Source organism: Venturia canescens, chromosome 3 (assembly GCF_019457755.1).
Source record: "Venturia canescens isolate UGA chromosome 3, ASM1945775v1, whole genome shotgun sequence".
Classification (NCBI taxonomy): domain Eukaryota; kingdom Metazoa; phylum Arthropoda; class Insecta; order Hymenoptera; family Ichneumonidae; genus Venturia; species Venturia canescens.
This window is the reverse complement of record NC_057423.1, coordinates 7,196,718-7,215,845: the sequence shown is the minus strand read 5'-3', so window position 1 is coordinate 7,215,845 and position 19,128 is coordinate 7,196,718. Positions and strand designations below refer to the sequence as shown.

At 38.8% G+C, this 19,128-nt stretch overlaps 4 protein-coding genes and 1 pseudogene across 6 annotated transcripts; all 5 read left to right on the top strand.

Moving 5' to 3' along the window:
* The first annotated feature begins 1,717 nt into the window (after positions 1-1,717).
* LOC122407828 (odorant receptor 13a-like) lies at positions 1,718-6,160 on the top strand. 3 transcript variants are annotated; one of them, XM_043414267.1, is made up of 7 exons: positions 1,718-1,819; positions 2,101-2,367; positions 2,451-3,056; positions 3,126-3,224; positions 3,317-3,472; positions 5,615-5,878; positions 6,022-6,160. In XM_043414267.1, the coding sequence occupies exons 2-7, from the start codon at positions 2,122-2,124 to the stop codon at positions 6,091-6,093; spliced, it is 1,443 nt and encodes a 480-aa protein (XP_043270202.1). In that variant the 5' UTR covers positions 1,718-1,819; positions 2,101-2,121; the 3' UTR covers positions 6,094-6,160. The 3 variants fall into 3 exon arrangements, with proteins under 3 accessions (XP_043270202.1, XP_043270201.1, XP_043270203.1); XM_043414266.1 differs by having other exon boundaries at positions 1,772-1,890; XM_043414268.1 differs by lacking the exons at positions 5,615-5,878; positions 6,022-6,160 and adding an exon at positions 3,595-3,754 and having other exon boundaries at positions 1,772-1,890.
* A 964-nt stretch (positions 6,161-7,124) lies between these two features.
* On the top strand, positions 7,125-9,415 carry LOC122407830 (uncharacterized). The gene is made up of 5 exons (XM_043414269.1): positions 7,125-7,748; positions 7,843-8,448; positions 8,521-8,619; positions 8,942-9,097; positions 9,240-9,415. The coding sequence occupies exons 1-5, from the start codon at positions 7,503-7,505 to the stop codon at positions 9,309-9,311; spliced, it is 1,179 nt and encodes a 392-aa protein (XP_043270204.1). The 5' UTR covers positions 7,125-7,502; the 3' UTR covers positions 9,312-9,415.
* Positions 9,416-10,832: 1,417 nt separating this feature from the next.
* LOC122407833 (odorant receptor 67a-like) lies at positions 10,833-12,644 on the top strand. The gene is made up of 5 exons (XM_043414274.1): positions 10,833-11,078; positions 11,165-11,770; positions 11,850-11,948; positions 12,273-12,428; positions 12,573-12,644. Exons 1-5 carry the CDS (start codon positions 10,833-10,835, stop codon positions 12,642-12,644), a joined length of 1,179 nt encoding a protein of 392 aa, XP_043270209.1.
* A 1,183-nt stretch (positions 12,645-13,827) lies between these two features.
* On the top strand, positions 13,828-16,164 carry LOC122407831 (odorant receptor 67a-like). The gene is made up of 5 exons (XM_043414270.1): positions 13,828-14,516; positions 14,606-15,211; positions 15,292-15,390; positions 15,727-15,882; positions 16,023-16,164. The coding sequence occupies exons 1-5, from the start codon at positions 14,271-14,273 to the stop codon at positions 16,089-16,091; spliced, it is 1,176 nt and encodes a 391-aa protein (XP_043270205.1). The 5' UTR covers positions 13,828-14,270; the 3' UTR covers positions 16,092-16,164.
* Positions 16,165-17,005: 841 nt separating this feature from the next.
* On the top strand, positions 17,006-18,813 carry LOC122407964 (uncharacterized; annotated as a pseudogene).
* The last annotated feature ends 315 nt before the right edge of the window (positions 18,814-19,128 follow it).

The following is a 19,128-nucleotide window of genomic DNA, read 5'->3' as shown; positions in this document are numbered from 1 at the left end:
ATAAAAACAAACTAATGAGCTGTAAAAAAATCATCATAAACCTTCATTAACACGGACAAAAAAATGCCCCAGCAATGCACCCAGCTCAATGGCACGTTGACCACTCGCAGTTTCTGTACAGAGTCAAAAGCTGCGAATGAAGCATTCCGATCAGTGTGTGAGGAAAGAAAAATATCGCGAGCTTTCAACCCTCAAAGTGTGCACGAGCCTCAAAGGATTCCAGGGATCGGGATAAACGGTGGAATTTTTTAAGGGTAGAAAGCACAAGTATATCGGTGCGTCGAGCGATACGTTTAGCCCTCCCAACCCGAGTCTGTCTTCATCAGAAAACTCGGATAAGTGAGCCTTTTGAGAGCTGAAAACACTTTCTTTCAAATAATTTCTTTTTTTATTGAACTTTCACTTCATTTTGGAACGTCAAGGCTCTGCGAACATTCAGAGCTGCCATTTATCAAGTCTTTGTGAACCTACGCTGACGAGAAAATGACGATCCGGGACACTCGTTCTCGCTCAATGCTCTACGGATCCAAGAAAGCACGAATATCTCAAAAATATATTTTACACGTCGGCGCGCACTTCGCACTAATAAGAGCGCCAACAAATGCGGTCATGCGAGAATCGGTAGATTTTTTCAGCGTACCTCATTATTCCATTCAACGAACCAGTGACTCGGCATCAACGCCCGTTTGATTGTCATTTTCAGTGATTCTGTAGTACTTCGAAATGCCATTTTTTTTCGGTGGAATTTTTCCCAATGGGAATTCACTTGGAAGTTATATTTTGGCCACGATGACGTGTCGGACGAGCTTATCCTTCTCGGAACTTCGTTCCAACCAAATTCGAAAAAACTGTCTTACGTTCGTGAGCATGAGTTTTCCAATAATTGCTTCAACTTTACAGAATACGTGATGGGTTTCCTGTAAATCCAATTTTTCAAAAGTTTTTTCATTTTCCACGGAAATACTTTTACGGATGCATGCAGCTTTTTGTTCGGAGGCATTTAATTTTTGTGCCATTCCTGAAGAAAAACTGGAAATTTTTCATAGAATGGAAAACATGTACAAAAAAATAAAGAATTTTTTTTTTAATTTGAAATTTTCATTCTCATTTTTGATTCGAAATTTTATTACGTTATTTTTAAAGGTATCGACTATCGAAATATGCAGAAAGAAAACATTTTTTCAAAATTTCACACTCGGTCGACCCCTTAACAAAAGTGGTTTCTTATCGTTGGTTATAAAAATCTTTTTTCTGCTGCACATCGAAAATAAAGGTCCGAATAACAAATTGAATTTTCAGGCACATAATCGCGTTTATTATCAGCATTTTCACTATATTTCTTATTCCAAGTCAACAAATTGTTTCTCAACGAGTCACCCGGGAAATTGAACAAAGAAGATCCGGTTGCGATCACAGTCGGAAAGTAACTGGTGAGACGAACTTCACAAGGAAAAATGGCGGCTGTAGATGGCGCATGTGGAAAAAATAAACTCCACTGACATTACCTGTATAATTTAATGTTTTTTTCTTCTAACCGGAAATTCATGTACGGGGTATAGATAAATGATAAGGAAGTTGAAATAACTTGTAAACTGCTGATTATTCGCGTGGATACGGTGAGCAATTGTCGCAACGAACTTTGAATACGTTTTTTCCACAAACATCGATTTAAACGCCCAGCACTTTTACTCCGTAAGTCATTTTCTCTCATCGTTCTCTCACTTTTTCTTGAAGCATAAGACAAATGAAAAGCCATTTGTACTCGGGGTCTAAGATTGCAAGTTTATCAGATAATTGAGTTTGGCAACATTTATTTCTCGTACGTTTTTTCCTTGCTTTTCATTGGGCTTGACCCGTCGGAAAAGTCGTTTTGGAGAGAATGAATTTTGGGTTTGCCATTTCTTTCATTTTGAGTTTTGGGTCTTAAGCACTGGAGAATAAATTTAGAAATTTCTGTACGATTTTTTTCAAAGATTTAAATGAAAAATATTCGACTCAGTAAACTCAAAGGGGCTTACAAAGCCAAGGAAATTTGCAAAAATTGAAAATTCCTTTGGGTCGTTAACCTTTGGCTGCTTTCACGAGTTCCCGATCTTGCAGGTTGTCAGATAAATCGACGGCATGTCGTCCCATATGGACAAATACAATTGGTACGATAAAACTTTGAAGAAATTGTTGTTATTCGCTGGCCTGTGGCCGAGGGTAAATCCCAGCAAATTCTACCGTTTGCTTCCGTACCTCCATGTTTTGGCAGAAGTTTGGACGACGTGCGCAGTTCTCAATTTCTGTCGTCTGCACATGACGAATTTGGGACTTTTGATAAAGGGGCTGGGTTTGGCTCTCTCGTTCTTTATCACGAAACAAAAAGTAATTTATCAGAATCCTGAATTCGTGAGAACATGAATCATGGGAGCAGTCGATGGATAACGCTTTTGATTTTTATCGAGCAGATGGTTTGTTTCACATTTTATCGGAACGAGCTGCTAGACCTTCACACGAATTTGGATTTTACGTTTTCTCAAGACCTTCGCGATCCTGAGCTCCGACCAATTCTACTGTCACCGCTGCTAACGTATTATCGACCCTCTCTCAGCTACTCGATCGGAGTCTGCACCTTGTTCACAATGTACTGGGTGAAACCGATGATAATAATGGCGATTCAGCTCGCCCACGGAGCCAATACGATCAAACTTTTGTTACCTTTCCCAACGATCTATCCCTGGTTCAACCGTCCAACAAACAAGTGGTTTTATTCGGTCGTGTACATTTTCGAGATTTACGCGGGGATGTTCGTGGCCTCGATCGCAGCATCCGTCGACTCGCTTTTCGGATTTTACATATTTAAAATATCCGGACAACTCCGAACGTTGTCTTATCGCTTGGAGAATTTACGAGCGAATGACGACCACAGAAAAGTTATAAAAGAGTGTGTTTCGAGACATCAAATTTTGACGCGCTGTCAAGTTCATCTCGAACGGATTTATGGACCAATCGTTCTTTCAATCTCGGTTATAAATGCCATGGTTATGTGCGCCTTCATCTGGCAAGCTACTCACGTAAGTAACTTGCTTGTTTATACTACGAATATCAACGCGAGTATTAAATCGATACGACGCGCTGTGCAGATGGACCCGAAAAAGGCCATGATCGTCGGGATATTCATTGTCATGAAGGCCATTCAAACTCTCTTTTATGGCTGGTTCGGCTCGAGCCTGACTATCGAGGTATTTTTCATTCAACTATTTTTTCGCTTTCATTCATAAATAAGTGGGAGAACGGAGTGTCTTCATAGGAGTTTTTTTTTTTATTGATAAAGAACGAGAAATTTCGCGACGCCATTTACGCGACTGGTTGGCCAGGCACTGGCAAAATATCTTTCATGAGCAGCATTCTCACCATGATATCGTGCAACAATTCGATCGTTCTCAAAGCCTGTTCGGTCGCGACGATATCAGTGGATATGTTCGTCGCGGTGAGTGTTGAGTCGAGGACAACAAAATGATTTTTTATTGAGACACACATTGAGGGAAATTTTGATATTTGTGGCAGTGAGAAAATTTATCAGTTTCAATTCTGTTTGATTTTTTTTCAAAGGTCTCCAACACTGCTGTTTCGTACTATTTCATGCTACGAACTTTGGAGCAGAGCAAAGGCCTCAAGTAATTCGTTATAGTTCAAAATAACGTGTGAAAAGTAATCAAACTCGTGTAATGACGTTGAAAGTATCAGTGGACAAAATACAATTCGAAATAGTATCGTCTTATTTGGGTTTTTAACTTTTTGAGTGAACGTTGCACTTCGCATAGGAACACGTTTGCCATTTATTTGCGTTGTATGTCATTTCTTTACTGAAGTTTTTGCACATGACAATTTCAGGAAAGCAAATTTTACTCCTATTTATTCCACCAATTTTATCACTCAAAGGTTTTTGCTTCCGCTTAGAGCATGCCTATTAAACGTTGAATTATATACGTAAGTGAATTTTTTGGGATATCGAACTTCCGATTTTTTACACTATTTCTCGAGTTTATTTTCACTGCGTTCTCCGATTAACTTCTCGCTTCTAAATTTATTTTGAAAAAATGTGATTCGCGTTTTCAACTTTTAAACTCCTTTCTGAAGTTTGATTTTTTGAAAATTCATCAATCATCTGCGAACTCTAGTGAAAAAATGTTTATTTTTAAGTTCGCTGAGAAAACGATTCTCACGAAGGCAGAAAATAAAAATATTCGTTTTCTCTAACTTCCTACAATCTCTAAAAATTAATAACCAATTATAAAGCATATAGTAATGAAAATGAGAATAATAGTAATGAAAATTTTCGAAGGCAGAGTAAAGAAGCAATCGTTTTCTCAAACTCCCCACGATCCCTTCATAAGCAATCATTCTGATTGGTAATGAGAAGCAAAGTTCAAAATGAAAGTTAAAGTAAAATTATTTTTCAACACGAATTCCGAACCTTTTTATCGTTCCACGAATTATATTCCATTCCGAAGGATGATTCTTCGGTGAGTGACGCAAACAAATCATCACGTCATCGGAAAGAATAAAATCACCAACGTGTCGCCTGTATAATTTATTTATTTCTTTCTCGTACCGGAGCTTCCAAGGTATAGATAAATAAGCAACTTATGAACTTTGTGTTACATTATTGCAGTGAATTCCGTGTCTTTCACCGCAACTGTAACAGCTAAGCTCGAGCGATTTTTTCCACACCCTCATTAGTTCAGATGTATAAATTTGTATTACATAGAAACCACCAAATTCTTCTTTGTGTTTTTCTATCAGTTTCCTGTTCAGCTGCTATAAACGCTTTCCTTTCCCAGCGGAGTAAATTGAACAGAGTTTAAATCTCGATAAGGATTTGAGATTGAACATCAGTTTTGCGACATTTATGATCGCGATTTGCGTTCGGTTTGATAAATTTTTTACTTCCGAATAAATTTTAGAAAAACATTCGATTTCAGCAAAATTCGCAGTAATCCACGATTCTCGATTTCCGGATGTCTTTTTTTTCTATCGTAATTCAAATTGACCCGAATATTCCTTAAGCTGAATCAATAACAAAAAGAACGAATTGAGACTTGATTTATATGCGGAACCAAGAAATTACTCGTAACATATTATATAGAGTCAAAATAGAAATAGAAATTGGCATTTCGCGAGCAGCGAAACACGTACAAAATTAATCGTATTTTGAAAAATTCTATTTCAAGACGAATAGGTAAAATGTCGAATCAACTAATCACGTACAATCGGTACAGTGGAGCACTAAAAAAATTACTGTTAGTGCTTGGCTTATGGCCAGTGATAAATCCGAGTGTGTTGTATCGTTTAGTCTCGTTGATAAATATTGCAGCCGATCTTTGGTTTGTCTTTGGGATTCTTAATTTTTCGCGTCTGCACACGTCAAACTTTGAAGTTTTAATCGGGAGTCTCGGCCTAGGACTAAATTTCTTCATCGGCGCATATAAAGTAATATTAGATCGTAGATCAGTAGAGCTCTTAATGAAACTAGGATCGAACAAGCAACTCGTTAAATTCATTCATTCGATTGATTGTTGGGCAGTTGATCTGCTTGAGGGTTTACTGGGACCGACTCCTCGATTTACAGACGAGTCTGCAAGCGGGTTTTTCTCAAGACTTCGAAGATCCCGAACTACGACCGATTTTGCTATCGCCTATGCTAAAGTATTATCGACCCTCGCTGGTCTTCTCGATCGTTGTCTACATACTTTGCACTCTGTACGTGACTGACTGGCCAGGTTCGGGCCACAAATCTCTCATGACCAGTGTCCTGACCATGATATCGTGCTCCAAGCCAGTTGCTTTGAGAGCCTGTTCCGTGGGGACCATTTCCATAGATACGTTCGTCGCTGTAAGTCTCGTAATTAAATATTTGTTGAGCTCAAATCGATTAAATCTCTTTCTACGTTGAACTGAGAGAACGCGATTTCGTAATTCATTGTCAAATACGGCATGCATGATAGCCCACTTTTCTGTGATTTTTTTTTTTAACAGGTCTGTAATACCGCTGTTTCGTATTACTTCATGTTACGAACTGTGGAGGAACATAAAAACCTCGAATCATGACTCCACGAAGAAGACACTCATGGATCACTAACTGAAGCACGGATGACAAAAGTTGGCTTAGTTCTGGTGAAATGTAGTACAAAATAATAATATCAAAGAATATTTTCAAGCCAGTTAAACCGAGTATAAGTTTTGTCTTCGATTATTGCTGATGGAAAGTTTCTCCGAAAATGATTCTCCATTTCATAACCCAAATTTTCACATTTTTCCTATGTGACGAAAGAGAATTTCGAAGGGTCCGACGGAATTTTAAAAAGTACGATTGGCAAGAGTGCCATTGAGTGATTTTCTAGGATATCGCGAACCTGTCACTTTCGACGTAATTTCTCGTGTATATTTTCGCGGCTTTCTAACGTGAATTTTTCATTTTTTAATTTATTTTTAAAATACGCGCACAACATTTTTAACAATAAAATAGTTCCAGGAAGAAAACTTCTTTGCAAAGTTCGTTGAGAAAACGATTCTCAAAAACCACGAAGGAAGAGTAAAGAAGTAATCGTATTCTCAAACTCCCCGCAATCTCGTCAAAATTCATAACCAATTATTCCGATTCATAATCAAAAGCAAGGTTAAAAATGAAAGTTGAAGTAAAATTATTTTTCGACGCGAATTTGGGCCCTCTAGATCGTTCCACGATTTTTATTCCATTCCGAAGGATCAGTCTTCGGTGAGTCACGGAAACAAATGAACGAGAGGGAGATGTGGTCGAGACCAGAGTTGAAGAGCGACTGGCGAGGTCAATATTCTTCCAGAAAAAAAAATGGCGGCCCTCGATCACGTCATCGGAAAGAATAAAATCACCAACGTCGCCTGTATAATTTATTTATTACTTTCTCGTACCGGAGCTTCCGTACAAAATATAGATAAATAAGCAACTTATGAACTTAGGATATTATTGAAGAGAATACCGTGACCACCGTGACTATTATTGTAGCTGTGATAGCCAAGTTCGAGCAATTTTTTCCACACTCTCACGGCCTCGGATGTTAATTTCCACTTCTACTTCATAAAAACTTCTTTGTGTTTTTCTACCGGTTTACCGTTCAGTTGCTAAAAACCTTTTGTTTCCCGGATGTGTAAATTGAATAGAGTTGAAAGTTCCATAGAATTTGATTTCAAACACGAGTTTTGCCAAGTTCATGATCGTGGTTTTGCATTTGGTTTATGATCCGTTAAATTTCTGAAACCTAATCGAACTCTGGAAAATCATTCGGTTCAAGACAAATTCGGAATAATCAGTAACGAAAAAAAAAAACAAATCGAGACTTGATTTATACGCAGATCAAGAGAATCCCTCGGAACGTACTAGACGCGAAAAGAGAATTATAAATCGAAATTTTTAGAGCAGCGAACCGCGTAACAAAAATTATCGTATTTTGAAGAATTCTATTGACAGACGAACCGGTGAAATGTCGAATCAACTATACACGTACAATCGATACAGCGGAGCACTAAAAAAATTGTTGTTAGTGCTTGGCTTATGGCCAGTGGTAAATCCAAGTGTGTTCTATCGTTTGGTTTCATTCATTCATATTGCAGCTGACCTGTGGTTGGTGATTTCGGTTCTTAATTTTTCGCGTCTGCACGTGTCGAATTTTCAAGCTTTAATCGGCAGTCTCGGCGTAGGACTGAATTTTTCCATCGGCGCATATAAAGTAATATTAGATCGTATATCATTAGAGCTCCTAATGAAATTATAATTGAAGCAGCAACCCGTTAAATTAATTGATTCGATTGATTGTTGGGCAGTTGATCTGCTTGAGGGTCCATCGGGACCGACTGCTCGATTTACAGACGAATCTGCAAGCAGGTTTTTCTCGCGATCTCGAAGATCCCCAATTACGGCCGATTTTGCTATCACCTATGATAACGTATTATCGACCCTCGCTGGTCTTCGCGATCATTGCCTACACGCTGTGCACGTTGTACGTGACGGCGCCCATCAGAGCTATAATGATTCAGCTCATCCATGGCGCGAGTGACATCAAATATACTCTTCCCTTGCCGACCGTGTATCCCTGGTCCATTGGTCGAATGAACAAATGGTATTTCTCGGTCGTGTACGCCTACGAGTTTTACATTTTTTCATGTGTCACCAGCATCGCGGCATCGGTCGATGGTCTCTTCGGTTTCTACATATTTCAAATAGCCGGACAATTTCGCACGATATCTTACCGTTTGAGGAACTTGAAATCGAATGAAAACTATCGGGAAGTTATAAGTGAGTGCGTCTCGAGACATCAGACTTTGATGCGCTGCCAGGCTCATCTCGAACAGATTTGGGGCCCGATCGTACTCTGCATCACGGTTCTAAATGCCATGATCATGTGCGCATTTATTTGGCAAATTTCGCACGTGAGTTTTATTTCCTCGCTTATTGTGCGGAATCGGAGTGAAAGTTTTTATTTTATGCTCTACGCTGTGCAGATGGACCCGAGAAAAGCTGTGAACTTTATCGTTTTCATTGTCACGAAGGCTATTCAATCGTTGTTTTATGGATGGTTTGGCTCGACTCTGACTACCGAGGTATTTGCTATGAAAATTGAGAAAATGAGGATTGATTTGAGGAGAGATTTCAATCACTTTATGAATCGCGATTCAGTATTTTTTTACTCGAAACCCTGACAATTTCAATGAACGCCGAAAAACGTGTACGGTCATTGCTATTTTGTTTTCATTATGAAAATGCTGCTGATCGATTCGATTTTTTTCGGGGATTAATCGAACCAAGAGAAATTGAAATCTGCCGTGGTTCCTCAAATGAACTGTTCGGCATCTTTTTCGGAGATGTTATTTTCAATGTTCTTTGAATTATGAACTGTTTAAAGATGAGTTTTTTTTCGTAAAGAATGACAACCTTCGCGAGGCAATTTACGCGACCGATTGGCCAGGTTCGGGCCACAAATCTCTCATGACCAGTGTCCTGACCATGATATCGTGCACCAAGTCAGTCGTTTTGAAAGCCTGTTCCGTGGGGACCATATCCGTAGATACATTCGTCGCCGTAAGTCTCTTAATTAAATATTTTTTGAGCTCAAACCAGTTGAATGTTTTTCTGTATTTATCTGAGAAAAAAAAATCGAAATTCATTGTTAAACACGGCACGCACGATAGCGCACTTTTCTTTAAATTTGTTTTTCTCACAGGTCTGTAATACTGCTGTTTCGTATTTCTTCATGCTACGAACTGTGGAGGAACATAAAAGTCTTGAATCATGACTCCGTTGAGAGGAAACTCATGGAGCACAAAATTTAACACGAATAACAAAAGTTGGCTTAGTACTAATGAAAAGTAGTACAAAATAATAATTTTAAAGAATATATTCAGTCTAATACGATCGAATATCAGTTCTGTCTTCGATTGTTGTTGATATAAGATTTCTCCAAAAAACTTCCGTCGTCTCATTATCCCCACTTTCATATACCACCAGAATGCTTTGCGTTAAAAGTGGAACGGTTCACAAAGAAAGAATTTTGAAGATTTCAAGGGAATTTTAAGGAATGCGATTTGCCAAAGTGTCAGTGAGTGATTTTTTTAGGATATCAAACGTACCATTTTTGCCCCCATTTCTTGTGTTTATTTTTGCAGTGTTCTTCCGTGAATTTTTAATTTCAAAATTTATATCGAAAATACGCGCACAATATTTCTAAAAATGGAGTCGTTTCAGGTAAAAAACTTTTTTCTAAAGTTTGATTTCTTGAAAATCCGTCGCTCGCCTACGAACTCCAGTACAAAAATGTTTATTATTTGTAATTCCGCTGTGAAAACGATTGTCAAAAATCACTAAGTAAGGCGGAGAAAAGAAACATTCCTTTTCTTAAACTCTCCACGATCCCTCTTTAAAGTTATTCCTAACCAATTATTCCGATTGATAATTAGAGGCAAAGTTAAAGTAAAATTATTCTTCCACACGAATTCCGACCCTTTTTATCGTTTCACGATTTTTATTCCACTCCGAAGGATCATGCTTCGGTGAGTGTCAGAAAATATTGAAGGAAAGGGATATCTGGTTGAGACCAGAGTTGAAGAGCGACTGGTAAGGTAAGTTTTTCCAGAAAAAAAAATGGCGGCTCCCATGACGTCACCGGAAGGAATAAAATCACTAACGTGGCCTGTATAATTTATTCTTTCGTCTTGTTTGTACCAGAGCTTCCGTACAAAATATAGATAAATAAGCAACTTATGAACTTTTGTATGACATTATTGCAGTGAATATCGTGACTATCATCGCAGCCGTCACAACCAAGTTTGAGAAATTTTTTCCACACTCTCATCACTTACGATGGCAATTTCTATTTCTACTACATAAAAATTAAATTCTCGTTTCTATCGGTTCACAGTGCAGACGCAAAAAACGTTTTTGTTTCCTGGCGTAGTAGTTTGAAGGGAGTTGAAAGCTCGATAAAGATTTGCATTTGAATACTATAGTTTTGCGAAGTTATAATTGTGGTTTTGCGTTTGATTCATGATTTGTTAGATTTTGAAATCTCAAACGATTTTTAGAAAACCATTGGGTTTCAGAAAAGTTCGCTATAATCAAAAATTCACGATTTCTAGATGTGCTTTTCTATTCTATCGTAATTCGGATTGACTCGGAATATTCGATGCAGCGCAATAAATAAAATAAAAATCGAATTGAAGTTTTATTCGTATGCAAATCCGAAAAAATCCTCGAAACGTACTAGATCCAAAAAGAAAATCGTACTTTGAAAAATTCTATTGGAAGACAGACCGGCAAAATGGCAAATCCACTGGTCACGTACGATCGGTACAGTGGAGCACTAAAAAAATTGTTGTTAGTGACTGGATTGTGGCCAGTGGTAAATCCAAGCGTATTCTATCGTTTGATCTCGTTCGTTAATATTGCTGCGGAGCTTTGGTTGGCCTTTTCGATTTTTAATTTCGCGCGTTTGCATATGGCGAACTTTAAACTTTTAATCGGCAGTCTCGGCCTAGGACTGGGTTTTCTCATAAGCACACAAAAAGTAATATTAGATCGCAGATCGTAGTGAAAGTTTGACGTCGATCTAGCAATTCGTGAATTTTATTCATACGATTGATTGTTGGGCAGATGATCAGTTTGAAGGTTCATCGGGACCGACTGCTCGATTTACAGACGAGTCTGCAAGCGGGTTTCTCTCGAGATCTCGAAGATCCCGAATTACGACCGATTTTGCTATCGCCTATGCTAACGTATTATCGACCCTCGCTGTTCTTTGCGATCGTTGCCTACACGCTGTGCGCATTGTACGTGACGGCGCCCATCAGAGCGATAATGATTCAGCTCATCCACGGCGCGAATGAGATTAAATGTATTCTTCCTATGCCGACCGCGTATCCCTGGTCCATTGGCGGAACGAACAAATGGTTTTTTTCGATCGTATACGGCTACGAGTTTTACATATTTTTTTGTATCACTTGCGTCGCATCATCGGTCGACGGTCTCTTCGGATTCTACATCTTTCAAATAGCCGGACAGCTTCGCACGATATCTTACCGTTTGAGGACCTTGAAATCGAATGAAAACTACCAGGAAATTATAAAAGAGTGCGTCTCGAGGCATCAGATTTTGATGCGCTGCCAAGCTCATCTCGAACAGATTTGGGGACCGATCGTACTCTCAATCACCGTCCTGAACGCAATGATTATGTGCGCATTCATTTGGCAAATTTCACACGTGAGTTATCTCCCCGCCTGTCGTCGTATCAGATCGAACAGTAAGTTTTTTATCTTATCCTCTCTGACGTGTTATGCAGATGGACCCACGAAAAGCCGTTACTTTTATTATCTTCATTATCACGAAAGCTATTCAATCGTTGTTTTATGGATGGTTTGGCTCGACTCTGACTACCGAGGTATTTGCCATGAAAATTGAAAAAATAGCTATTCATTTGAGGAGGGATTTCAGTCACTTTAGAAACCACGTTTCGGTACACTTTTCCTACGAACATCCTAAGAATTTCTACGAACTGTGAAAAATCTGTATCGTTATTGCTATTTTCTTTTCGTTATCAAAATGCTCCTATCGATTTCATTTTTTTTTGTTGATTTATTAAAACAAGAGAAATTGAAATCTGCTGTATTTCCTCAAATGAATAGCTCGGCACCTTTTCTTATGAGGCCGTTTTTAATTCTCTTTTAACTATGAACTGTTTTAATATGCGTTTGTATCCATAAAGAATGACAAACTTCGCGAGGCAATATACGCGATCGACTGGCCAGGTTCGGGCCACAAATCTCTCATGACCAGTGTCCTGACCATGATATCGTGCTCCAAGCCAATCGTTCTTAGAGCCTGTTCCGTGGGGACCATCTCCGTAGATATGTTTGTCGCTGCAAGTATTGCAATGAATTGTTTTTGAAGCTCAAATCGATTGAATCTTTTTCTACGTTGAACTGAGAGAACGCGATTCCGTAATTCTTTGTCAAACACGACACGCACTATAACGCACTTTTCTGTAAATTTATTTTTCTCACAGGTCTGTAATACCGCTGTTTCATATTACTTCATGCTGCGAACTTTGGAGGATCATAAAAGCCTTGAATCATGACTTCGTTAAGTGGAAACTCATGGAGCACTTAATGAAAGACGAATGACAAAAGTCGGCTTAGTACATTGGTGAAATGTAGTCAAAAATAATAATAAAGGAAATTTTCAATCCATGCAGTTCGACCGAATATCTGTTCTGCTCTCGATAATTTTTAATAGAAAGTTTCTCCACAAAGGATTCGTCGTCTTATTAATCCCATTTTGACAGGTTTACCATCAACGTGCTTTGCGTGAGGACTGGAATGGTTCGTGAAGGAAAAAGTTTGAGGGGTTCGAGGGAATTTTAAGAAGTACGATTCGCAAGAGTTTTCCATGTTTGAGGCCATTTCTCGTGTTTATTTTTGCGGCTTTCTCACGTCAATTTCACAGTTCTAAATTTACTTTGAATTCACGCGCACAAAATTTTCAATAATCATGTCATTCCTGGTAAAAAACTTTCTTCTAAAGTTTTATTTTTATAAAATCCATCAATCACCGACGAGCTTCAATCCAAAGTTTATTTTCAACTTCCCTCAGAAAATGATTCTCAAAAATCACGACGTCAGCGGAATAAAGAAGCGATCGTTTTCTCAAACTCCCCGTATGATCCCTTCAGATTTCGTATCCAGTTATTCCGATTGATAATGAGAAGCAAAGTGAAAAATCAAAATTAATGTAAATTTTTTTCTTTGACACGGGTTTCGACCCTTTTCCGCGTTCCGCCATCTTAATTCCATTCCGAAGGATCATTATTCGGTGAGTGACGGAAAAAAAATGAACGAGAGGGAGATCTGGTTGAGACCAGAGTTGAAGAGCGACTGGCGAGGTAAGTTCTTCTAGAAAAAAAATGGCGGCCCCCGATCACGATTATTGGAAAGAATAAAATTGACAACGTCGCCTGTATAATTTATTTATTTCCTTCTCGTACCGGAGACTCCGTATAAGGTATAGATAAATAAGCAACTTATGAACTTTTGTATGACATTATTGAAGTGAATATCGTGACTGTCATCGCAGCCGTCACAGCCAAGTTCGAGCAATTTTTTCCACACTCTCATCACTTACGATGGCAATTTCTATTTCTACTACATTAAAACCAAACTCTTCTTTGCGTTTTTCTATCGGTTCACAGTTCATCTTCTAAGAACGCTTTTATTTCCCGTCGTAGTAGATTGAGAAGGGCGAGTTGAAAGCTCGATCGGGGTTTAAGTTTGAATATACTATTTCTGCGTAGTTATAATCGTGATTTTGCCTTTGGTTCATTATTTGTTAGATTTTTAAATTCTGAATTTTTCAAAGTCCCTTGGTTTCAGGCGAATTCGGAATAATAAACGATTCACGATTCCCAGATGTGCTTTTTTTCCTGTCCGAACGCGGATTGACTCGAAATATTCGATTGAATTGAATAAATAACAAATAAAAAAAAAAAAAAACGAAACGAGACTCGATTTCTATACGAATTCAAAAATCTCCTCGAAACTTACTAGACTTAAAATAAATTAAAAAATCAGTATTTTCAGAGCGGGAAAACAAAGCCCTCAGCAAACTGCACACAAAAGTGAATCAAAAAAACAATTTCAATTACCCGGACGAGCGACATCGTTGATCGCGTATTTTCAAAAATTCTATTGGAAGATAAACCAGCAAAATGTCGAGTCAACTGAAACTGTACAGCCGGTACAGTGGAGCGATAAAAAAATTATTGTTAGTGACTGGATTATGGCCGATGGTAAATCCGAGCGTACTCTATCGTTTGGTCCCATTCGTACATATCGCGGCCGAGCTCTGGTTGGTTTTTTCGATTCTTAATTTCGCGCGTCTGCATGTGTCGAATTTTGAACCTTTGATTAACGGCCTCGGTATCGGACTGGGTTTTCTCATCAGCGCACAAAAAGTAGTAACATTAGTTCGTACATCCTAATGAAAGTAAAACGTCGATCTGGTAATCCGTAAAATTAATTGATTCGATTGATTGTTGTGCAGATGATTTGTTTGAAGGTTCATCGAGATCGACTGCTCGATTTACAGACGAATCTGCAAGCAGGTTTTTCTCGCGATCTCGAAGATCCCCAATTACGGCCGATTTTGCTTTCGCCCATGCTAACGTATTATCGACCCTCGCTGGTCTTCGCGATCATTGCCTACACGCTGTGCACGCTGTACGTGACGATGCCCATCATAGTGATAATTATTCAGCTCATCCACGGGGCGAGTGTCATTAAATGTATCCTTCCCTTTCCGACTGCGTATCTTTGGTCCATTGGTCGAACGAACAAATTGTTTTACTCGATCGTGTACGGCTACGAGACTTATGTTTGTGTTTGTATCGCTTGCGTCGCCTCATCGGTCGACGGTCTCTTTGGTTTTTATATTTTCCAAATATCTGGACAACTTCGCACGTTATCTCACCGTTTGAGGAACTTGAAGGCGAATGAAAATTATCGGAAAGTTATAAGTGAGTGCGTCTCGAGACATCAGATTTTGATGCGCTGCCAGGCTCATCTCGAACAGATTTGGGGGCCGATCGTACTCTGCATCACGGTTCTAAATGCCATGGTTATGTGCGCATTCATTTGGCAAGTTTCGCATGTGAGTTTTATCTCCTCACTCATTGTTGCGAATCAAAGTATAAATTTTCTATATCTTATCCTCTCTGACGTGTTGTGCAGATGAACCCAAGAAAAGCTGTTACTTTTATCGTCTTCATTATCTTGAAGGCTATTCAATCGTTGTTTTATGGATGGTTTGGCTCGACTTTGACTACCGAGGTATTTACCATGAAAATTGGAAAAATGACGATTTATTTGAGGAGGGATTTCAATCGCTTTATAAACCACGTTTCAGTGTACTTTTCCTGGGAATCCTAAAAAATTCTACGAACTTTGAAAAATCTGTATCGTCATTGCTGTTATGGTTCCGTTATCAAAATGCTCCTGATTGTTTCTTTTTTTTTCGTGTATTTATCGAAATAACAGGAATTTAAATCTGCCGTGTTTCCTCAAATAAATTGTACTGCAATTTAAAAAATCTTTTAATTTAAAGATGTTTAAAGATTTTTAAAGATGTTTTATTAGACGCATTAAATGTGCGTTTTTTCCTTGAAGAATGACAAATTTCGCGAGGCAATATACGCGACTGACTGGCCAGGTTCGGGCCACAAATCTCTCATGACCAGTGTCCTGACCATGATATCGTGCACCAGGCCAGTCGTTCTGAAAGCCTGCTCCGTGGGGACCATATCCGTAGATACGTTCGTCGCTGTAAGTCTTGTAATTAAATATTTTTTAAGCTCAAATCGATGGAAGCTTTTTCTGCATCTGAGATAAAAGAAATTTCGAAATTCATTGTCAGACACGGCACGCACGATAGTGGACTTTTCTCTAAATTTTTTTTCCTACAGGTCTGTAATACCGCCGTTTCGTATTACTTCATGCTGCGAACTTTGGAGGATCATAAAAGCCTTGAATGATGACTCCATCGAGTGGAAACTCACAAAGTACAAAATGAAGCATGAATGACAAAAATGTTTCTTAGTATTGTCGAAATGTAGTACAAAATAATAATATAGACAATTTTTTATCGAGTTTGACCGAATACGATTTCTGCCCTCGTTTACTAATGATCGAAAGTATCTCCACTAATTATTCGTAATCCTATTTCCCCACTCTCATACATTTTTAAAACCGAAGTGGTTCATGAAGAAAGAATTTCGAATTAGTTCGACAGACTTTTGATAAATCCGAGTGCCTTTTGAGAGGTCCGATACAAAATGTCAAACTACGACTGATAGAGCTTCTGCAAAATACAAAATCCTCCACCCCAATCGATCCCCACCCGTTCAAACTACCAGAGTCTATCTCCGTATATAATTTTCTTTTTTCTTCTCTCTTCGGAACCTCTATACAGGAAACATGATTGCAAAAGGTATAGAAAGTTAAGAGCAATTCGTCAACATTATTGTTTCTTTGTTGTGTACAACGAACTATCACAAGTTTTTTCCCGGACAGTTCGCAACTTGTCTTCGTAATAACAAGACCCCTTAATGCTACAATTTATTTTTACATCGCAAGTAACTTTTCCCCACTCTTTTATTCTCGTATTTCACTCCTTGAACGTGCACCTGAACTCTGACCTAGTTTTATCCACCGTTTCTGAAATCTCACCATTCCTCGTCTTTTTTTGTACCGATTTGTCCTTAAATTTGGCTCAACGAAACCCTACGAATATCAGTTTTTGTGAGAAACTTTTCTCATGACTCTCGAAAAACTAGCAAAGATTCGAATCGTTAAAAACTCTTCATTTTTCCCTAAATAAATTTGGCACACGAATTGCTACCTCATCCCCGAGGTGACGCTAACAAATCTGATGTAACGGGTGTTACAGATGAGGACTCAAAACCCTGATACGTCTAGCTTAAGTGATACATATCATTTGTACCGTGGCATATTGAGACGCATGTTGCTGTTCTCTGGACTTTGGCCAGGTGCTGGGTCGAAAGCCATTTCTCGTATATTTTCTGTACTCCACACTTTGGCGGTGTTCTTTGACATTCGTGCGATACTGAATTTTTGCTACGAACACAAAACTAAACTTCATCTCGTTTTGAGGTGTCTCAGTCGGGTGCTGAGTTTTATGACGATTATTCAAAAAGTAATTACAACTTTTATATAAAAAATGATGAAAAATTTGAAAGTTTTTGGTCGCTTTTCGTTGTTTTTTTACTAAACCACTAACTCGTTCGACTCCATTATTCGTGAACAGTCAAACGAGAAAAGCCTTCAAAGAACAATCCGCACTCGATGATCGTACAAGCGAATCACGAGAATAATTGAACCGATTAATTCTTTGATTAATTTTCGGCAGATTATTTGTTTCTTCATTTTTAACCCTACACCTCATGTGTCTTTTTTCATACCCTCAACCTCATGACCGGGGTTTGAACACACCCCACTCTTTTTCTGCTTATAAATCCGGTCCTACGATGCTAAACTGACTTTATCCTACACCATTTTCTTCGTTTTTTTATAACGAAAAGAATGATGTACGATAAAACTAATTTCAATTGAATTTATATATAAAAAAATCCGTCGATAATCAGTCGATAATGTCGCTTGTTAGGATGGGAGCGTAGTTTGAAGTTCGCGTGGGGTGTGCTCACACCCCAGTCATGCGTTCTAGGGATAAAGATCGCTTGATTCAGCTGCATGCCCAGCTCGCCTGCACTTTCAACCAGGACTTTGAGGATACCGAACTCCGACCCATTTTACTATCATCAGTTCGAACGGTTTTTCGATCTTCGCTCACCCTGCTGATTTCGGGGGGCATTTTAATAGCGATTATTTGGATTGCTCCGATTTTGGTGATAGCAATGCAACTGATAAATGGAGCGGAAGTCATCGCACGTACAGACTTCCTTTTCCTACTTCATATCCTTGGTCAATCGAGGCCAACAGTTGGCACTTTTGGTCTCATTACGCTTTCGAAGTTTACGGTGGAATTTGTATGAACGCTATCCCTGGAGCCCCACCGACGGGCTCTTCGGTTTTTACGCCTTTCAAATATCCGCACAATTTCGCACTTTGTCGCATCGCATGAGAAAATTGAATTTGAATAAAAATTATCGCGAAGTCATCAACGGATGTGTTATCCGACACAAATTTTAACCGAATGTCGAAACCACCTGGAACTCATCTACGGACCTATTGCCATCTGGCTCACTGTTTCAAATGCCATTGTCATTTGTGGCCTCATCTATCCAGCAGCTAACGTGAGTGACGATCATTATTAAGTTATCCATCACTGTCCCTCTATTCAATTGTTCATAATAATCTTGCTCTACACAGTTGACATGGGAAAAAGGAGTTTTCGTGTTCTTCAAAATAATGCAAACATTGTTTTACGGCTGGTTCGGTTCAGTCCTAACGACCGAGGTATTTTTTCAACATTTCATTCCATTGAGAACAGTTACTTTTTTTGTCAGATTTATTCACGAAGTTTACGACAGTGGAAAACCTGAAAGCGGACGTAAAAGTGTACTCGACGATTTGATTTTCTAATTCCCAGTTTTGATTGTTCACGTTTCTATCGAATCAGATTGTCGCCTCGCGAAAAAGTTTTTTTCGCGAGGCGACAATACCGCGATCTCGTACTACTTTATGCTACGAACTTTGAAAGAGGCTCATACGCAATGAATGATTTTATAGCCAAATGTTATTTCAATGGAAAATCCCGAAAACGCAGATGTCCGTAAATAAATAGAGTGATTTAATGGAAAATAATATATTTTGGTATCTTCTTTATGACCCGATGGTCAATGTCATATAAATTATGCTCTCGTACGCCATGTAATTGTAACAAATCTGAAATAACGATCGCTACGGACGAGGACACGAAACGATGGCAAGCTTAATGGATGAGTATTATTTGTTTCGTCGCGTATTGAGACGTCCATTGGAGCCATTTCTCGTGTACTTTGAACAGTATCCACACTTTGGAGGCCCTCACAG